Source organism: Trichoplusia ni, chromosome 16, assembly GCF_003590095.1.
Source record: "Trichoplusia ni isolate ovarian cell line Hi5 chromosome 16, tn1, whole genome shotgun sequence".
Classification (NCBI taxonomy): Eukaryota; Metazoa; Arthropoda; class Insecta; order Lepidoptera; family Noctuidae; genus Trichoplusia; species Trichoplusia ni.
The window spans coordinates 7,452,335-7,469,483 of record NC_039493.1 but is presented as its reverse complement, the minus strand read 5'-3'; the positions used below and the strand labels follow the sequence as shown (position 1 = coordinate 7,469,483).

Here is a 17,149-nt window from a genome sequence, read left to right as displayed (position 1 = left end):
TGCACAAGATTGTTTCGAAAAGCAAAGGTCCAATAACAAGTAGAATGAAGTCATTTTGGTGGTAACTATGAAGGTTTAGGTAGCCTAAGGACACGATCACAGCTCACAAGTGCGAACTCGACCCCTCGTGTCATGAACATGAGCATGTTAAGCTTAATTAGAGGGTTTAACCGGAATATTAGTCATGCGCAACACATTGCTAGTCCGTGTCTAACCCGGGATGTTGTTACATGGACACGTGTGGCAACATCCCGGCCTGACAGAATTTAAAACGTGCCAACGAAGCGTCGGACACAGATTGTCAGTAAAATGAAAGGGTAAAGGAATAACTTTATTTGCGGCCAAAGTTTTGATGGTTGTTAAAATAAATATTAAACATCAAACCTTTGATAGACATTTGCTGCGATTATAAACATGAAACTATTTTTTTAGTATTGGATGGAGTCAGTTTTCGGAATCTTAAAACAAAGAAGCTTCATATAAATCATATTATTAGTGCCGATCAGACGTAGTGGCCAATAACAACACGTAAAGTTACGACAAAAACTACATTTGGGTCAATCGATACGACCGACGACGAATCGCGTGTCGGATCGTACCACACGCACCGACACTTAACTATTCATTATGGAATCGATGATTGTCTATCATAAAAAGATGGGGAAGTCACCGGGAAAAAAGCGCCATCATAATTTACTAATTGAATCATTTTAAACAGTAATGATGTTGTAATACATGACCATGGAAGATAGTTCAGAGCAATGACCTTTTGGTGGACTTCCCCTGATTAAAACACCACAACGCATTCCGAACAAATGATTGCCATGACTAGAGCAAAATCGAATATGACTAAAACTAAATATACAAATAATTACATTATCTAACAAAGGGAAAGATGATCCAGTTGCATTGAAGCGATAAGTACTTGGTAGAATATTGATGAATCATTGGTATTTTGCGGAACAAGTCATATATCCGTATCGAACTCGATAATATTAGGAGCATTGCCTTGCCCTAAAAACGCCTAAGTGGCTTATTGTCTTAAATATAATTTAATAAAGTAATCCACCTTGGATCTAACTGCATATGAAATGTTAAGAATCAAGGTACATTTGAATCTATACGTCGATTATATACTTGATAAGAAATTGAAGGACAGGCCAGATTCGTTATCTATTTTAATGAAACAAAAATGGTTATCGCAAGCTCCCGCGGCCATGAAAATATCCTGATAACGCTCAAAACAAACATTTTAACAACAAATCAAACGATATTTTACAACACTACGGACGGGAGTTCATAAAGTTTTTATGTAACAAGATTGAAGAAGTTGGCATAAAAAAAACGTATAATAGCTTCGCAAATAGATCAATGACCTGGGGTTCTTTGCCTCAAGCGATATTGACACATCAGAAATAAAAATGTTGATAAGTAATCTGTAATGAATGAGGTAAAAACAGATAAAATATTGATAAAACGGGAAACAAATAAAAAACAGCCGTACAGTAACAGAAACCAGACAATACGCGAATAATGATTTCGTGGTATAAGATACAACACAGTCGACAACTAACATTGAAGGCCGAGACCGAATTTCGACATAAAATTACGCTAACATCGTTGTACATAACTAAACCAACAAATAAACTTTTACGTCATCTTTAACCCACGAAAACACATTTAATAGTAATACTTTTAAAGTTTTCGACGTAAGAAACTAATTTTGCGGCAAACTTACCAACACCGATTTGCATAATGCAGGTGGACTGCGCTTTATAGCTCCCATTTCATGTTTTATTTAGTGGATAAAATGCACAGACCATATAATGGACATGATATACAAAAAGTTTGTTCTGTAACACCTGGAGGTTGAATTGTTTCACTCTAGTGACACTTTCGGAGCACAAAGTTTAAGGAGCAAATTAAAAATACTTATTTGTAGCGAATTTGAATTGGTATTTTAAGACCAGTCAGAGTCATGACATGCTTGATATAAGAAACTACATACAACAATATCGTATGAACATTACAAGAATAGCAGGATGGACGCGATAGAATATTAAGTGAAAATAAATGATTCATATTATCCAACAGTAAGATTAATACTCAACAAATGACGCATTAAACAATGTTAACAATAATATAAACACAAGCACATTTCATTTAAATTCCAATGTCATGGAAAACGGGCTCGCCCCGAATGCAAGATGGAATTGAAAACGCTGAGGCCAAAAATAGTCGTGCAAAATACAGGAGGGAGACGTAAACGGCTTTCAAAAGAATTGAGCACAAAACTATCTGAGACTTGCGGAGTTTCAAATGGGACATGCATTGTGGAAACTGACGGTGTATCCCAGCTTTACGGAGTGGCGCGGAACGGTGGAACTGTAACGGTTACGGACACCATCTGGGAAATGGGAGATACACTTCATATGGACGCTGCTGAATATTCTTGTTGTATTGTAGTTTCACGTGCATCAAATATGCTAACAGCGTGTACGGTCCTTCAATAATATAAGAGTTTTCCAGCTTTGTAGTAGGAAATATATTCTGGATATTTTCACACCGATTTTATGAATTGATGTTTGCTTCAATGCGATATTACTTCTGAATTTATGTGAACCCTTTTTGATACATTATTTGAATCTGTTTCCTATCGATAGCGTTAGCATTTCGCATATCGATGTGCGCTTTCATATTACAGCACAGTAAATTAAAATAGCTCTAGGAAACTTATCGTTCATTCAAAGATAAATCATTTGGATGCCTTCAAAAGCCGCTTTACAGAACAAACTAATATAATAAGTGCAATAAGTTAACTTTAAGCTATCGTGTGGCATGTGGCAATGAAATGCAAATTTAGCCTTACAGAGTTGAAATACCGTTCTGCAGTAACTGTAAGAGAATTTAAATTTCAAGAACCTAACGTTGACTAAACCCTAAAGTTTTTTTTTTATTTACGTCAAAGACTACTTAAATACACTACACTTGTGTTAGTGTTCAATGTAAATAATATGCAAGGTACTAAAATATTGTGTCACAATCTTTCACTCGAAACAGTCTAAAGTGGATACAAAATAAATACCCCGACAACACATTAAGTAATAATATATCCCACCAAAAACATTAAATGTAAAAAAATGCCAAGTCTCTCGATGCAGTCTTTCCATCGTAAAAAGTTTTGAGATCTCATAGAAGCCAAGTCCTATTCAAAATATTTTGTAGTTATAAATCAACATTTAGTAATTGTATCAATAGTTTTCTTTATATTATAATTATAGTGACTTGGCAATGAGCACAAGAAGAAACAAATAAAACGGCATATTTGTAGGAGTTGAAAGTTACACACACCGCATGCGTAAACATTAATATCACAAAATTAATTTTCTTTTGGTTTATCCGTGTCGTCCCAACCGAATTTCGGCAACGGCAGTCAGTCTTAGTGTACTCTCGATTCATTTACTTTCATAAAGCGATGGCCCGTAAGGTATTCTTAATTATTGTATTGGAGCATGTAGTCGGTAGTGACCATCATGATTCACACATAACAAATAATCTGATCACTGGTCTCGTCAGTAACATTTGCACATAATTCCAGGCATCAAGCAGCTTTTAATTTGTGCTCATTGCCAAGTCACTATAATTATAATATAAAGAAAACTATTGATACAATTACTAAATGTTGATTTATAACTACAAAATATTTTGAATAGGACTTGGCTTCTATGAGATCTCAAAACTTTTTACGATGGAAAGACTGCATCGAGAGACTTGGCATTTTTTTACATTTAATGTTTTTGGTGGGATCTCATTTATTTTTTGTAAGTGTATTTCTTTCTTTTTTTTTAGGTGTCATAATTTCTAGGACTTCAGCTACTGCTTTGCTTAGAACCCATTCTCTATCTCTATCTCTTTTGTTTCTTCTCTGAGACTTCGTTACTTCTAATGTAAACAAGCTTAAACTTATATATATATGCATATATATATCTACTAACTTACAAACTATAGCTAAACTAAACTAAATAACACGTAAAGTTCTCCGAATATCAATTATCACTACAATATTTTTTAGTTTCGAAATGGTTTTTCATAGACAGGTGGCGCTATCAAATGAAAATTATCGAATTATTCTGAAGTACTACTTAGACTGCGCTTTGTAACGAAACCATAGCGCGATTCAGACACGTACAACGCCATCTATCGAGCGCGCATACAATATTTATCGCAATACAATGGAGTTTTAGCTTTATTAATTTAATGAATTATGAATTTTATGTATTAATTTGTATTAATGATAGTCTGTGTATTACATTTATATTATTCTTTTCTATTCTATGTATGTATTCATCCAATTGAATAGGTACTTAAACAACGAACAAAGTTAACAATGCAGTCAAAATCCATACATAATGTTCTTGCCAAACCGCAAATATAAAATTGTTTTCTATGGCATATAATTTTTTAATGTTTTTATAATTTTTCCTTTATATGTGGCTAAGGACCTATCTTGGTGCAAAATTTGAAGTTTCTAAGTCTGCTAGAAGTACCTTAGATTTTTGATGATCTGTCAGTGAGTCAGTGAGTGACAAAATGGTGTAACTTTGATCGACCGTAACTCCTAAACCATTAATTCAATTGGCATGTAATTTCGAACTTAAGCTTGTTCTAATGCCTACTATTATTCCCCGAAAAGCTAAACTCCTAGCTTTGTCCACGTCGAAGATACAGGGGGGGCGAAACAGCCGCGAATCGCTTCGAGAAAAGATGGTACGGCCGTGCCCGTTTTGCTCGAGACTTGGCAGGGGCACTGCCGTGCCCTCAGATTGACGACAAAATGACACCTATACATACAAGAGATTCTACGAAACCAATAAATACTTGTTACAAGCCACTAATACCTCGAGTGCTTTCCAAGACACGTAGATACAACATTAGCCGAGGAAATTTCACACCACACCCATGAGTCAACAGACTAACCGACGATTTATATATTCATTAGCAATCAAAATTCATGAATCAACTCACAATTGAGTACTAATGTATATTTCCGCCAACTTTCCGGATATATGACGAGGCCGATAACCATTTATTGCGTCGAATATTAAGATATAACTTATTATTACAATAATTAGTTAGCTCTACTACAATTTCCTACCCCTAATGTTTGATAGCATCTTTGTATTCAGGCCACAAAGGATTGAATGCCTAGTTTTGCTATTAACTTCCGTATACATATTATTGTATGATTTGTATGAGCGTTTGTAAAATATGAAGACCCAGATTCGACAAACAATAGGTATCTTATGCTTGGTCAGCTTAGGCTATTGTGTTGGAAACAATGTGACCTAGTTCTAATACCTGCCAAATGCTTTGAAACTTGAACAGTATTTTTGCAAAAGCATATTTATCAATGGGTAAACCGCGTGGAGCATGGGCCGAGTCATGTGTTCAGAAGGCGGTGAAGGACGGAAAATAATGGCGGAAGTCCGTCGACTTTATTCAGCACTTAGTGGTAAATGGGGGTTAAATTAATGATGATATGGAGACTGAACAAGGTCTTGTATAAATCTTATTTGGAGTTATCGAAACGTGTTTGGTATTATTATAGTAACACGATCAATAAAAATATATTTATTGATCTGCGTTGTGTTTGTTGATTGTGGTGTAAATATTATGTTTTATCAAACATGAATGTTATATTATTAGAATTCTTGGACTTTGCGTAGGCACTGCGATGTTAAAGTATATAAATAAATATTTTAACTCGTATACATATATAAGTAGTCTCTTAATACCAGACATCGCACAGTGTATGGTGCGGGTGAAACATGGTGTCAAATACGAAACGAAAACAAACATCAAAATTAAAGATCACTGACGTAATTCAAAGTAAAATCTAGAAAGCCGAATCCCCAAGGTTAGATAGGCGCTAATAAATTAACATTCGAGGCAACAAAACCGCGATAAACTTGGCCCAGTCGTTTCAAGAAATATTTTTGTCTGAATCATTTTTCATAATGAATTACCTTAACTGCTCAACTTGTAATTTAAATAGCAGAAAGGCATTTAATTATATTTTTATTTGTTTTTGTAACAATGACCACAGTTAAAGTGTCTTATAACAGCTACTTTAACAGTTTACTTTCGGGGTAGGTACATAAAGTATTATGTCCTAGGCCAATCAAACTTACGTAACTGCATCATTCCGCTTGCTTATGTTTTTTAAACTTTACCAATTATCGTCAAAAATAATGTTTAAGAACAAGTAATATAACTTTAATAGCATGTTTCCGTGAATTTTCAAATTAGTTATTTTTTATGCGCAAGCGCCACTTGTGTAACAACTGGCAGTGGTAACGCGCGAATCAGAGCATCTCGCTCCAACACAGGTATGCAGGTAGGTACTTAATGTAACCACAAATTTGGCAACGCAATTCTATTACGATTTGATCGTAATTTTTTGGATTTTTATACGTAACATCATTAAAGTACATCACTGTTTATTTTTAGACGTGCCGCTTATTAAAATATTCTTGGCGATTTAACCTCCTCTTTAATTATTTCCTTATTCGAAATCAGTAACATTCTGTATAAAATCTGTAATTTACAAAGAGAAAACATTGAAATAACAGGTAGAGCGTGCGACCTCACAACAATCTTCCTATTCGCTAAACTCGCGTTCTTCCATGTAGGGCAAGGATGATCGGTAAGGTCACTACGGAAATATTCAAAACAACACGAAGCTAGCAATATAATTAAACGATCAAGTCACACTCTTCGAACAATGCTTAGAGCTCCTGGAAGCTACCTACATAAAGATTTGTAAGGAAGTAATCAACCGTGCGTTCTAAACAATATCATTTCCGTTCGTAAATACGAATAAAGTTAGAGTATTAAGACGGCTAATCCATCTTACTTCGTCCTTTAGGAGTTTTGTGGTCGTTAATACGAAGCCTTAAAAAAGGAACAATAACAATTACAGCCGAGTTTCTTTTCACCTTCTTACAAACAAAAGCATTATTCTGTGCGATTTTGTTGCTTTTTCTTTATGAAGAAAGTTTAAATACACCAATAAAAGAGAGGAACCTTGTTGGTTCTTTTATTAGACTGGTGTGATTATTCTGCTTAAATTTAATTTCGTAATTTATCTATGTACCTTTCTTTGTCGTGTGCCGATTGCGGGTACTGCAATACGGTCTGCTGACTCTCCATTTCCACCACACATTGTGTACCCAGTTCGAGTTCTGAAAAAAGAAACAAAGTTAATATTCAAATTATTATCGATCACAATAACTAGAAATATAAAGGTTGTGTCGTAAATATTGATGACTACCCGTTGGAAAGTGACGAGTCATAACGTATATTATGACCTATTGAGTTCTTTAACCTCTTGACCTAATAAACGGAAACGTTTCGTAGTTAATCGATTAAAATTTGTAGAAATCATAATCACGTAAGTCATTTAACAGGCATAAACTTTCAATGTACAATTAATGAGTTCGATATCAGCAGTCCTTTCGTAACTTGTATTTGAAAAGCAATAAGCTAGCCACAGCCACTATCCGACTTGTAATATGAAATTTTTACCTGCGCAAGCCTTTATTAATTAAGTTGATACACCACAAAGGTACAACTAATCTAGAATACAGCTTCATTATCGTAAACCGTCATTAGTAGTAAAAGTCACAAATCGTACTCAAGATAACTGAATGGAATCGAACCAGCTAGTGTTATGTACAAGGAAGCGTGGGGACCGGAATCCTAATCGCCTTTAATTATTTCACGTTAGGTTAATGTCAGCTAACTCTCTGGAAACTGTAATGAGTGTTTACTATTCTGTCGATACGACAATCAATGATTATCTTATTGGTAACGTTACGTGACACCTGAGGATGTAAGTCCGTAACATTTCTTGTTTTTTCGATAACAATTGATTTTTATTTTCTACGCAGGCATTATTGTTATATAAAAAAGAATCAACCTATTTACTGTAACGTAAAACAAACAGTTTTCCAATAAAATGGCTTTCATATTTCTTTTGCTTTTTTTATCTGAACCATTTATTTCCACTGTGATTAACTTTACACTTGGAAGATTCTTAGAAACAAAAGATACCACTTTTTATGATTTATCAAGCATCTTTTTCCTCGTATTTTTAACCTGTGGCAGTGTTTCATAATCAGACTGTGTCTACTGGATAAGGATTACGAATATACATTATTGGTTTTACGTTCGGGAATATTTTGATACCATTTCACAAATTCAACTAGCAAATAAATACACTAGAACCAGCGGTGAGTCAAAGCACGGCCTGGGGTGTACGTCCGTGGCGATGCTCTTTCAAATCCGGTTACGCTAGCTAGACTATTTTATGAGCCCTAGGCTTACGTAAAGTAATCTAGTATTTCCTAGGCTAGACGTTAACAGAGACTCGTTTTTAACACAAACTTACAACTAGTAACTAAAAGTTAGTGGAAATATTTTTAACTTTGCCTTGATAATGCGTTTAAATCATTCAATATTATTTCGCTATCTTAAATGGATTTAATTCTTATACCGATTTAGTGTCTCATTTAAATGTCAAGGATGATCATAATCTTAATAATATTTCATGTTCTAACCAAAATTTTAAATAAAAATAGTATCATATGATACAAACACCTGCACAAATAAATGTATTCACTTGATTCTGGTCGGAAGTGTACAAAACATGATTGTTTAGTTTCACTTTACAATTGTATTGTTTAAATCAATTTGAGCTATCCAGCAGCAATAAAATTGTGTATCGATAAGAAACGATTCACGTTTAATACTCGATCGACCTGCTGCGGATAGCAAATCTTACAGTAAAAGAAGAAAATTGTGCTCTCCGGGGCGCAGCGGCTGTTGCAATAAATAATTAGGTCTAGAATCGAATTGACAAATTACGTAAAGACGTTTCGCTGAAAGTAGAGCAACGGCAATCACAACGAGAACTTCCACGAGTTTATTTACCATGACGAATGCAAGTGAGCGTGCATTCTTGTACTAAAATGATCTCGCGTCTTACTCAATCATTTACTAATAAAGTAATTCAAACGTCTTTGTCAAGGTTAAACGAAACGGATTGAATACATATACAGTTAGTTGTTCGGTCTTTGCTGATCTCCGTTTGATAGTATTGTGAACTGAGTGGAAAATAGCGGAATATTAGGTACATAACGTATAGCTACTGGGTATGTTCTTTCAATAGAAACATAATTTATAGCATATTCAAGCCATATCTGTATCAATAAGGTATAATTTGAAAGCAGCCTTAAAAGCGATAATACCGTAATATTCTGATAAACCTATTACAGAAAACCAATGATTATGTTAATTAAGAAACCTTATTTAATACCTCAGTCATTGCCTTGCATAGCAACGATCAATTAATTTATGACACGATCGGATTAATAACAACTTTGGAATTTAGCAGTCTTGATACAAATGAACGAAACGAAATAAATGCTCTCGAAACTTTCGTACATACACGTCCATTAAGTTCGATAATACGAGCTTTACGTTGTATATGTCAATGAATGTCAATGAAGTAAGGAATATTAGAAATTCAATGGCATTTACGCTAAGGCACATGATAAATATGTAGGTCATCCAGCTGCTGTTTTCACAGTGTCGTTATGTTGATCCAGTCCATCCATTTCCATTGTACATCCGTAGCAGAAGTATAGGGCCGAATAAATTTTGCTTCATTCGTACCAATCCGTTTTCCGATAGCGAAATAGTGACAAATGCCTTACCTTCACAAAAAAGTGATGTTAAATGTTTTAAAAGGTCATAAAAGGTCGGAGGCAATGTGTTTTTGTTACGTTATTTTAAGGCTGCGTTTAAACTAGAGATGTGTGAGTAAAGTGCCATGATAGGATGTCTAACTATGCTGTTAAAAATGTGTGGGGCTTTTCGTAAAAGCAGGGAGCGAGGAAAATGCGTTGTACGAGTGCGATGCGAAGGTGCGTTGCGGCAAACCCCGTCGCACACTCTGTTTGTTTTACATGCGCAAAAATCTAGTTTCGGTAAGCCGTTTCACCAGAACTGTCCCGCGGCGACGTAAATGTAGCAATTCTATAGGTTACAAACACATCCCTCGCTACGCAACCCCGCACATCTTTGGCCGAAATGCAGCCTTTTACTTGGTTACTTATTGTGCATAAATGGAGGTATGTACTTTATTGTAAAATAACATGGACATAATGTAAGATAGAAATGTCTCTGCACGACGTAGTAGTCGTTTTAGTAGCACTTTACCATAAATAAATTAGCAGGTAAAGCCGTTTAACGAAGGTTGACGTCCATGCGGTCCATGAGCCAAACATATAAAACCTTTTTAGCAATTCTTTTTGAAAATCGAAATTACGTTTACATCTTAAGACGGCTTTTAATACGTATTTTAATTAGTTTTTATTTTAATTCCTCTGATATTAATAATAATAGCAAACATTACTTTTGTGTTATTATTTTAAAATGGTGAGTAAAACAAACTTGTTTACTTCTATAGTGACATTTGTTACATTGTAAAGAGTACATAGTCACTGCATAGTTTGTGACAAATTACTGGTCAATAATGGCAATGCCATAACTGCAAAACATAATGTTCATAATTAAAATAATTGTGTGCATGATTTAGTACAAGGCCAACTGTACTTAATACAGATTAATGGTACAAAGTTGATTTTGTAGTCTATTAGATGATGTCACAAAATACTGTATCATAAAAGTTTGCAACAAAGTCCTCACATATAAACATACAGTTATATATTTACAATACTGAGGAAAATTTAGTACATACATACAATATATTACTCAATGAACTAAGTCATCTATTCTCCATCTGTTTAAGTCGGTTTATACATATAAAAACATTCATTTATAGAATTTAAAATAAGCTCCTAATGGTAAAGAATATAAGGTCTTTACGCCTACTTAATACTCTACAGTGGTAGATCCAAAGGTTATGAAACCCTAAGATTACCTAAACAAAGAATCCTTTCTGTTTGATTAGCATGGTGTTCCTAACATATTGTAGCAACAACGAAAATAATGAATGATTCATTAATACATCGGCAAGGCTATACTTATTTTGAAATATGAGTAACTTGTAGATAGTTCATTTTTCTTGAATGTGAGCGGTATTATGAGTGATGTAATTTGTGGCATATCAGAAATTAATGATAAAATATCTTTAGTTGCATTGTAATTTTGATAATACTAATACACCACATATATTTTTAAGTTATGCTACTGTCGAGCCCATCATGCTTTCTTGGTGAACAGTTTAGTAGAAGGTAGAAGTTCTATAAACAATATCTAATACCATATAGGAACAAAATGTTATCTTAACCAATATTTTTTTTTTTTTTTAATCCCTGTTTAACTAAAAATATTTCTGTATGAAAATGAATAAACCATAATAATATACTGAGAGGATTTCTTAAATAACTTATTTTAAAGTTTGGCACGGGTCTACTCATATAAAATGCCTTTCAGTGATAGTGAAACATCAAAACAAGTTACTACAAGAAACAGTAAAATACAGTACATTAAATAATTAAAAAATCTATTTGGTTTGGTAGGCCAAAACCTAAAACCAATATGTAAATAAAAAATATATTTTCATAAAGAAATTCAATTCTACTTTTACTTAACACTTATACCTTTCTTTACCAATGTTCTTACATCTAACATTTGCTACATAAGCATCACTACTTATATTGGTTACATAAAATTGAGTTACGAAATTGCTTACTGCAAGACAAAGGTTATTTTATGTAGTTGTAAATAAACAAAGTTAACACAAGTCACTAATTATAAATAGCTTATTAAAGCAAGACGAAGGTAACGTACAGCAATTAGCTAAAAAATACTAATTACAAATACAGCAGAATAAACACAAACGACAGCAATATCAAACGCAAATTACAAACTACAGAATTCGAACATAAATCTCATCACAGTACAGTAATCAATTGTATTGAATAGAAACACGTAGAACAAGCATAATTTTATCTTGTATATTTAATACTCAACGTACACAGATAAACTGAAGCAGCGTAGTCACCTGAGTGATAGCGATTTCTTTATTTATTAGCAAAATGAAACCAGCTTACCTCGCCTGTTAAAAGGACGAACCCGAACGGCTACTTTAATCTTATCCGTGGCCATTATCACACTCAAATTACACAAATACAATTAAAACACAACACTTCGCACACAAATGTTTAATAAATTATTGCACATATTCACCCATATTCTAAAACAACAAAATTCATTATTTCACGTTACGATCACGACGTTCCCGGATTGACACTGTCCGCCATGTTGTTTTTACTTAAGCTAGTGCTTGACGTGACATGACGGTAAGCAAGACGATTACCGAACGTTATATCGATTTCGTGTTCTAGTGATGCGATACAATTTTTTTATTAATAATCGAGAACGTTTTCAATTGGTAATCAATAAGTTTATTTACATTTTAATATACTGACAAGGATTAGGGGTGATCAATACGGGTTCTTCGAGCAAAATTACTTTTTCCTAAATAAACACTTTATAACTCAAATTCATAATTTTATCAGTGTTCATGGGAATTTTAGTAACTTAAACAGGTTGTAGTTATGCGTGATTAATTTTAAGATCTTAATAATTCTACAACAAAGATCTTTTAAATATAAGTTTTGAGTTGATACAAGTCATGAGTAGGGAAACGTAATTTTCAATGTCAATTGTCACCCAGCCGGCTACAAACGTGACATTTGGTTTGTCATTTTGACAGTTGAAGGAAAACATGACGAGTCTTTTTCAATTTCACAAGAATTTATAAACACATAAACTGTAAACAAGAAATTTCACAAATACAAAAAGATTACTAAGAAGTACTTAGTACATTTGTGCGCATATTAAGCGAACATTGAGTAGTCCAAAAGCGCAATGTCTGACGCACTATTTGGATGGGACTTAACTTTCAAAACGGTCGAAAAAGATATAAAACGGAAATCTGATGTTATTATTGCATTTATTCATTGGAATCTATCTAAGAGAGGTTTTAGAAGTATTGGCATAGGAGATGAGGTAAGATGTTTGACACACATTTCCCATAATTTTGTTGTTTAAAACTTTCCTAAAATGTTAACGTGGGTACTTTTTTGCACAAGAAATTATATATTTAGTAATATTAAGTTCATAGTTGTAAATTAATTTTGTGCTTCGCTCATTATAGTCATTATATCCTAATGTTATTCATGGTTTTAGCTATAGTTGTTTCAAAACTGTCAACTGCAAATTACGGAAATAGTATCAGTTGCTATAAATAAAGAATTATGAAACATGATTTCAGAGGACATTATCTGGTGATGAAGAAAAGAGTGAGCTGCTGCCAACTGGCTGGAATGACAAGGACAATTATGCCTTGAGATATCTTCTTGAAAATAAACTGTTTATACTGCACGGACTGAACACTGATGGCAACCTCATTGTCAATCTGATGGTAAGAGAGTCATTGTATAATTATTCATCATGTATTAATAGAAAAAGAAATGCTTTGTGCATAATCACACACTTCAACTATTGTCAATTAAAGTACAATACCTATAATTATCTTGAAATACTGCTCTTATAACAAAAATAAAATTTGTGATGTCTTTTGTAAGTATGTTCAGTCCCTAGCTGTAATAAATTGTTTTGCATCTAAAAATACTTGTAACGCAAAACTCTTTTGAAAATCTATGCTTGTGAATATAGATTTTTTATAGGTGAAAGCAGTTTTTATTACATTTAACAACTCTTTGTTTCAATTTCTTATCTGGAGTAGAAGTTGACACTGTCAAGTTTATGCACATGATATTTCCAAATTAACTTTATTTATAAAATAATGTTATCAATACAATAACATACTTATTACTAACTACATTGTGCACACAGTTCATTCAGCCAATACCAACAAACAAATATGTCCTAGGTACAATATTACTAAACTTTACAAAACTATGTTTCCAGAGATCAGAAGACTTGGTGGTATCGAATATAGCTGTGAAGATAGATGACACGGTGAAGGAGTTGTGTGGGCCTATTGACAAGATGATGCCGAACCACAGGGAGTTAATATACAATGTGAGGAGAGACCTCATTGATACGGTCACAGAGAGGCCTACAACTACCACTGAGACCCAGACTTCTAGAAGTGAGTACATGAGATATTATTATACAATAAATAAATACTATTATTTGTATGTAAGGTAGTAAAGGTATTGAAGTATCGCACAATGACCCAACTGAGTGCATTAACCAATGGAGAATTCATCAAGTAACCAAGTTTAACGGCCATTTTGCTTGAAGTATTTTACTAGCACAGAAAACAAAATGTTATCCATAACATAGTCATATTTAAGCAATAGGTTAATATATCAATGGAAAATAACATCAACCTGTTTGTATTCATAGTCTAAGGTCTTAGGTCAAAGGTTAAAGGTCTTAGGTCTAAATAACAAGAATGAATGAAATTGTACTATCGTTTTATACTTTTGTTATGAGAAGATTAAGTAAATAAGAATGCGAAATTGTAAGTGGTCATCTCCGCACCTACTAAATCAATAAAAAAAAATATCCATAGATTTAACCATATTGTTTGTGTCTTGTTATAATTAAACTTCACAATAAATTAATCTTTCATTGGCAGCGCTGATATAACTGTGTATTATAAATAAATAAAATACTTCCTTATGTTTCAAGTTTAATGAGTCAGCTAAGGAAAATGAGTTGAATTGCAAAAAAGGAATATGTATATTCTTTAGAGTTTGAATATGTATGTTCTTTGTTTAGAAATCAGTTCTGAAGTTAAAGCTTAACATGAGGCTGTGTTTAAGTAATTTTATTTGGGTTGGGGTGCTAATTACTGCATGCATTGGTAAGCTCTTTCTTGTTTTGTTTGAATCGCGGTTTTTGAAGCACGAATTGTAACAATCAATGAAATTGTACAGTGTGGTATCACTTTTTTATCGTCGTATCCAACTCCATGCAATGACGTTTTGGAACGGCGCAGCTATAGTCATTCGATCTATAATTTAATGTTTCGCAGGTTTGATATAATAAAGTGGTTTGGAATTTTGAAGTATTTTTATAGCTTTCTACTGGCATGTTGGATGATTGTCATATTGTGCAAGGTCAATAGGTCAAAGTGCATGTATCTCGGAAATTTATAAAATATTAATGTTTTTCTTAGACATTTTGATAACAATGAACAGGATTTTGATTAGATTTTTACTTATATATATTAAAAATCTACTTCATATATTTTGAAGCTTATTTGTACACTATACAAAAGATTTGACTAGACTATCCTAGCAAGAAAAATACCTGTGCATTATTTTATTTCTATTATCATATAAATTCTGGTTTAACGTTACAAACCTCTAATTTCAGGTGAATCAACAACAAGGAGGCCGCCAGAAGACCCGCTGAGGGTGCCACCGCGACCGATGCCAGGAGTTAACCCTGACACCCCAGACCTATGGTACCTTTAAGTAAAGGCCTTATGTGAAATTGGCTTCTTTTTTTATATACTTAATTTTCCACTGTCAACTCAAGCAGTACTTAAGAGAAGGCAAAACAGTCAAAGTCTTTTCCAAGGGTAAAAATTGTGCTTTTAGTGTAAAAGTTGTGTACTGTATCAAAGACTAGGTATGTAGCACTAATATGACGCTAGTGGGACGATCTGGGTCTGTTCCATATAGAGTGCATGAATAGCGAATCGTCTAACAAATAGGTTTTAGCTTTAGCGAACACCAGTAACCGCTTAGACTACTATTATCTCTTATGTTTCCTAGGGGAATGCCACCACCGCGCCTGCCAAACATCGGCAGCTCCGACCTGGACCCGTTCGCGCCCGGCGGCGGCGGCATGCTGTTCAATCCGTTCGAACCGCGCAGGGATCTCGAGAACCCTGGCCTCGGAATACCAGGAGGACTACCGAGGTATAAAAATGCTGCCTTTATTAGATCTATATTATAGGTCAACAATTAAAAACGCACTGTGGGCGGTGTGTTGTTTCTTTGATCCTCTCATATGACGAGCAGGACAGGAGCTTGGTTTCTTTGTGCATGTGACTTATGTGACTTAAATTTACTTATTCTTGTGAAACTCTTCTTCTGTGGAGGAAAAAGGCTTCGTTGTGGACGGTACTGTGAGCGGATTTGCTAATACTATGAAAAGACGATTGTTATTTATGATAAGAACTTTAAAAATCGACCTATGTAGTTTAAGATAATTTAAAAATAAGGTGAAAGAGACGTTTATTGAAATAAGAAGAATATCAAACTGATTGCAAAATAAACCAGCCAAACGTATGTCGTATTAATTGAGTTCATGATACTACCTCCGTAGTAACAAACCTTTTATAATTGTTATAGGGGTGCAGTTCCCCCAGGAGCCCGGTTCGACCCGTTCGGTCCTCCCGGCGGGCCCATGCCGGGGCGCCGGCCCGCGCCGCCCGATGCCGACCACCTGCCGCCCCCGGGCTTCAACGACAACATGTTCTTGTAACATGGAGTCCTACCCTAATTAATATCCTACATTTGTTCACATCAATATGAATAAAGTTAATTTGGAAATATAACCTGATTTATTTTTTACGAGCTTACATCAAACTGCAATGTACTAAATGAAAAGAGTTCAGGTGCATGAAAGTTACTTCAGTAATATGTTAAAATATCATATCGAATAAAAGAAGTAGCTGTCCTTAAAAAGCACATATTCGTAAAAATAGTACCTACACTGTAAAGTATACGCCATGTTATCATTTAACCTTAACGTTCTAACAATAGTCAAGAAATTAATCTTTAGGTACTGTAAGTACCGTGAAGATTACATTAACCTAGCCTGCCCATTATAAGTATTGATCGACTTAATCTAAACATTTCCAATGTCATCGCTCAGATTAGTAGCGCAAGGTAGCAGTGCGGTGCTGCTATAAGGAAACACCGATGGCTATGGACTTGTATACCTACCTAACTATCAACCGATTAGGTTGCCGCTAAGTATTCGTTTTCCTTCATCTTTGACTATTCATGTTTAAGGAAAATTTAACATCGTGCTTCATGCTTTAACAAATTGACGATAATAA

The 17,149-nt window shown here is 34.2% G+C and overlaps 2 protein-coding genes across 9 annotated transcripts in view; one reads left to right on the top strand and one right to left on the bottom strand.

Annotated features, from left to right (window-relative positions):
* Positions 1 to 12,394, bottom strand: part of LOC113501815 (kinesin-like protein KIF13A) — a 122,325-nt gene extending 109,931 nt beyond the window's left edge. For 3 of the 8 annotated variants that reach the window (XM_026883088.1, XM_026883085.1, XM_026883091.1), the window contains exons 1-2: positions 12,144 to 12,393; positions 7,157 to 7,244 (exon numbers count right to left, since the gene is read on the bottom strand). In XM_026883088.1, coding sequence (XP_026738889.1) covers positions 7,157 to 7,244; positions 12,144 to 12,198 — 143 coding nt within the window. In that variant the 5' untranslated portion in view covers positions 12,199 to 12,393. Of the gene's footprint in view, positions 1 to 7,156; positions 7,245 to 12,143 lie in introns of all 8 variants that reach the window. The other 5 variants (XM_026883083.1, XM_026883087.1, XM_026883090.1 and 2 more) reach the window with 3 other exon arrangements.
* Positions 12,395 to 12,787: 393 nt separating this feature from the next.
* On the top strand, positions 12,788 to 16,642 carry LOC113501817 (proteasome inhibitor PI31 subunit). The gene is made up of 6 exons (XM_026883092.1): positions 12,788 to 13,104; positions 13,370 to 13,519; positions 14,029 to 14,212; positions 15,451 to 15,541; positions 15,855 to 16,001; positions 16,437 to 16,642. The coding sequence occupies exons 1-6, from the start codon at positions 12,964 to 12,966 to the stop codon at positions 16,567 to 16,569; spliced, it is 846 nt and encodes a 281-aa protein (XP_026738893.1). The 5' UTR covers positions 12,788 to 12,963; the 3' UTR covers positions 16,570 to 16,642.
* The last annotated feature ends 507 nt before the right edge of the window (positions 16,643 to 17,149 follow it).

Bases quoted from the DNA above. Each gene is read 5' to 3' on its own strand.
- LOC113501817 (XM_026883092.1), top strand. From the start codon at position 12,964: ATGTCTGACGCACTATTTGGATGGGACTTAACTTTCAAAACGGTCGAA. The intron at 15,542-15,854 runs GTACCTTTAAGT...TATGTTTCCTAG, and splicing joins CCTGACACCCCAGACCTATG to GGGAATGCCACCACCGCGCC. The intron at 16,002-16,436 runs GTATAAAAATGC...TAATTGTTATAG, and splicing joins ATACCAGGAGGACTACCGAG to GGGTGCAGTTCCCCCAGGAG.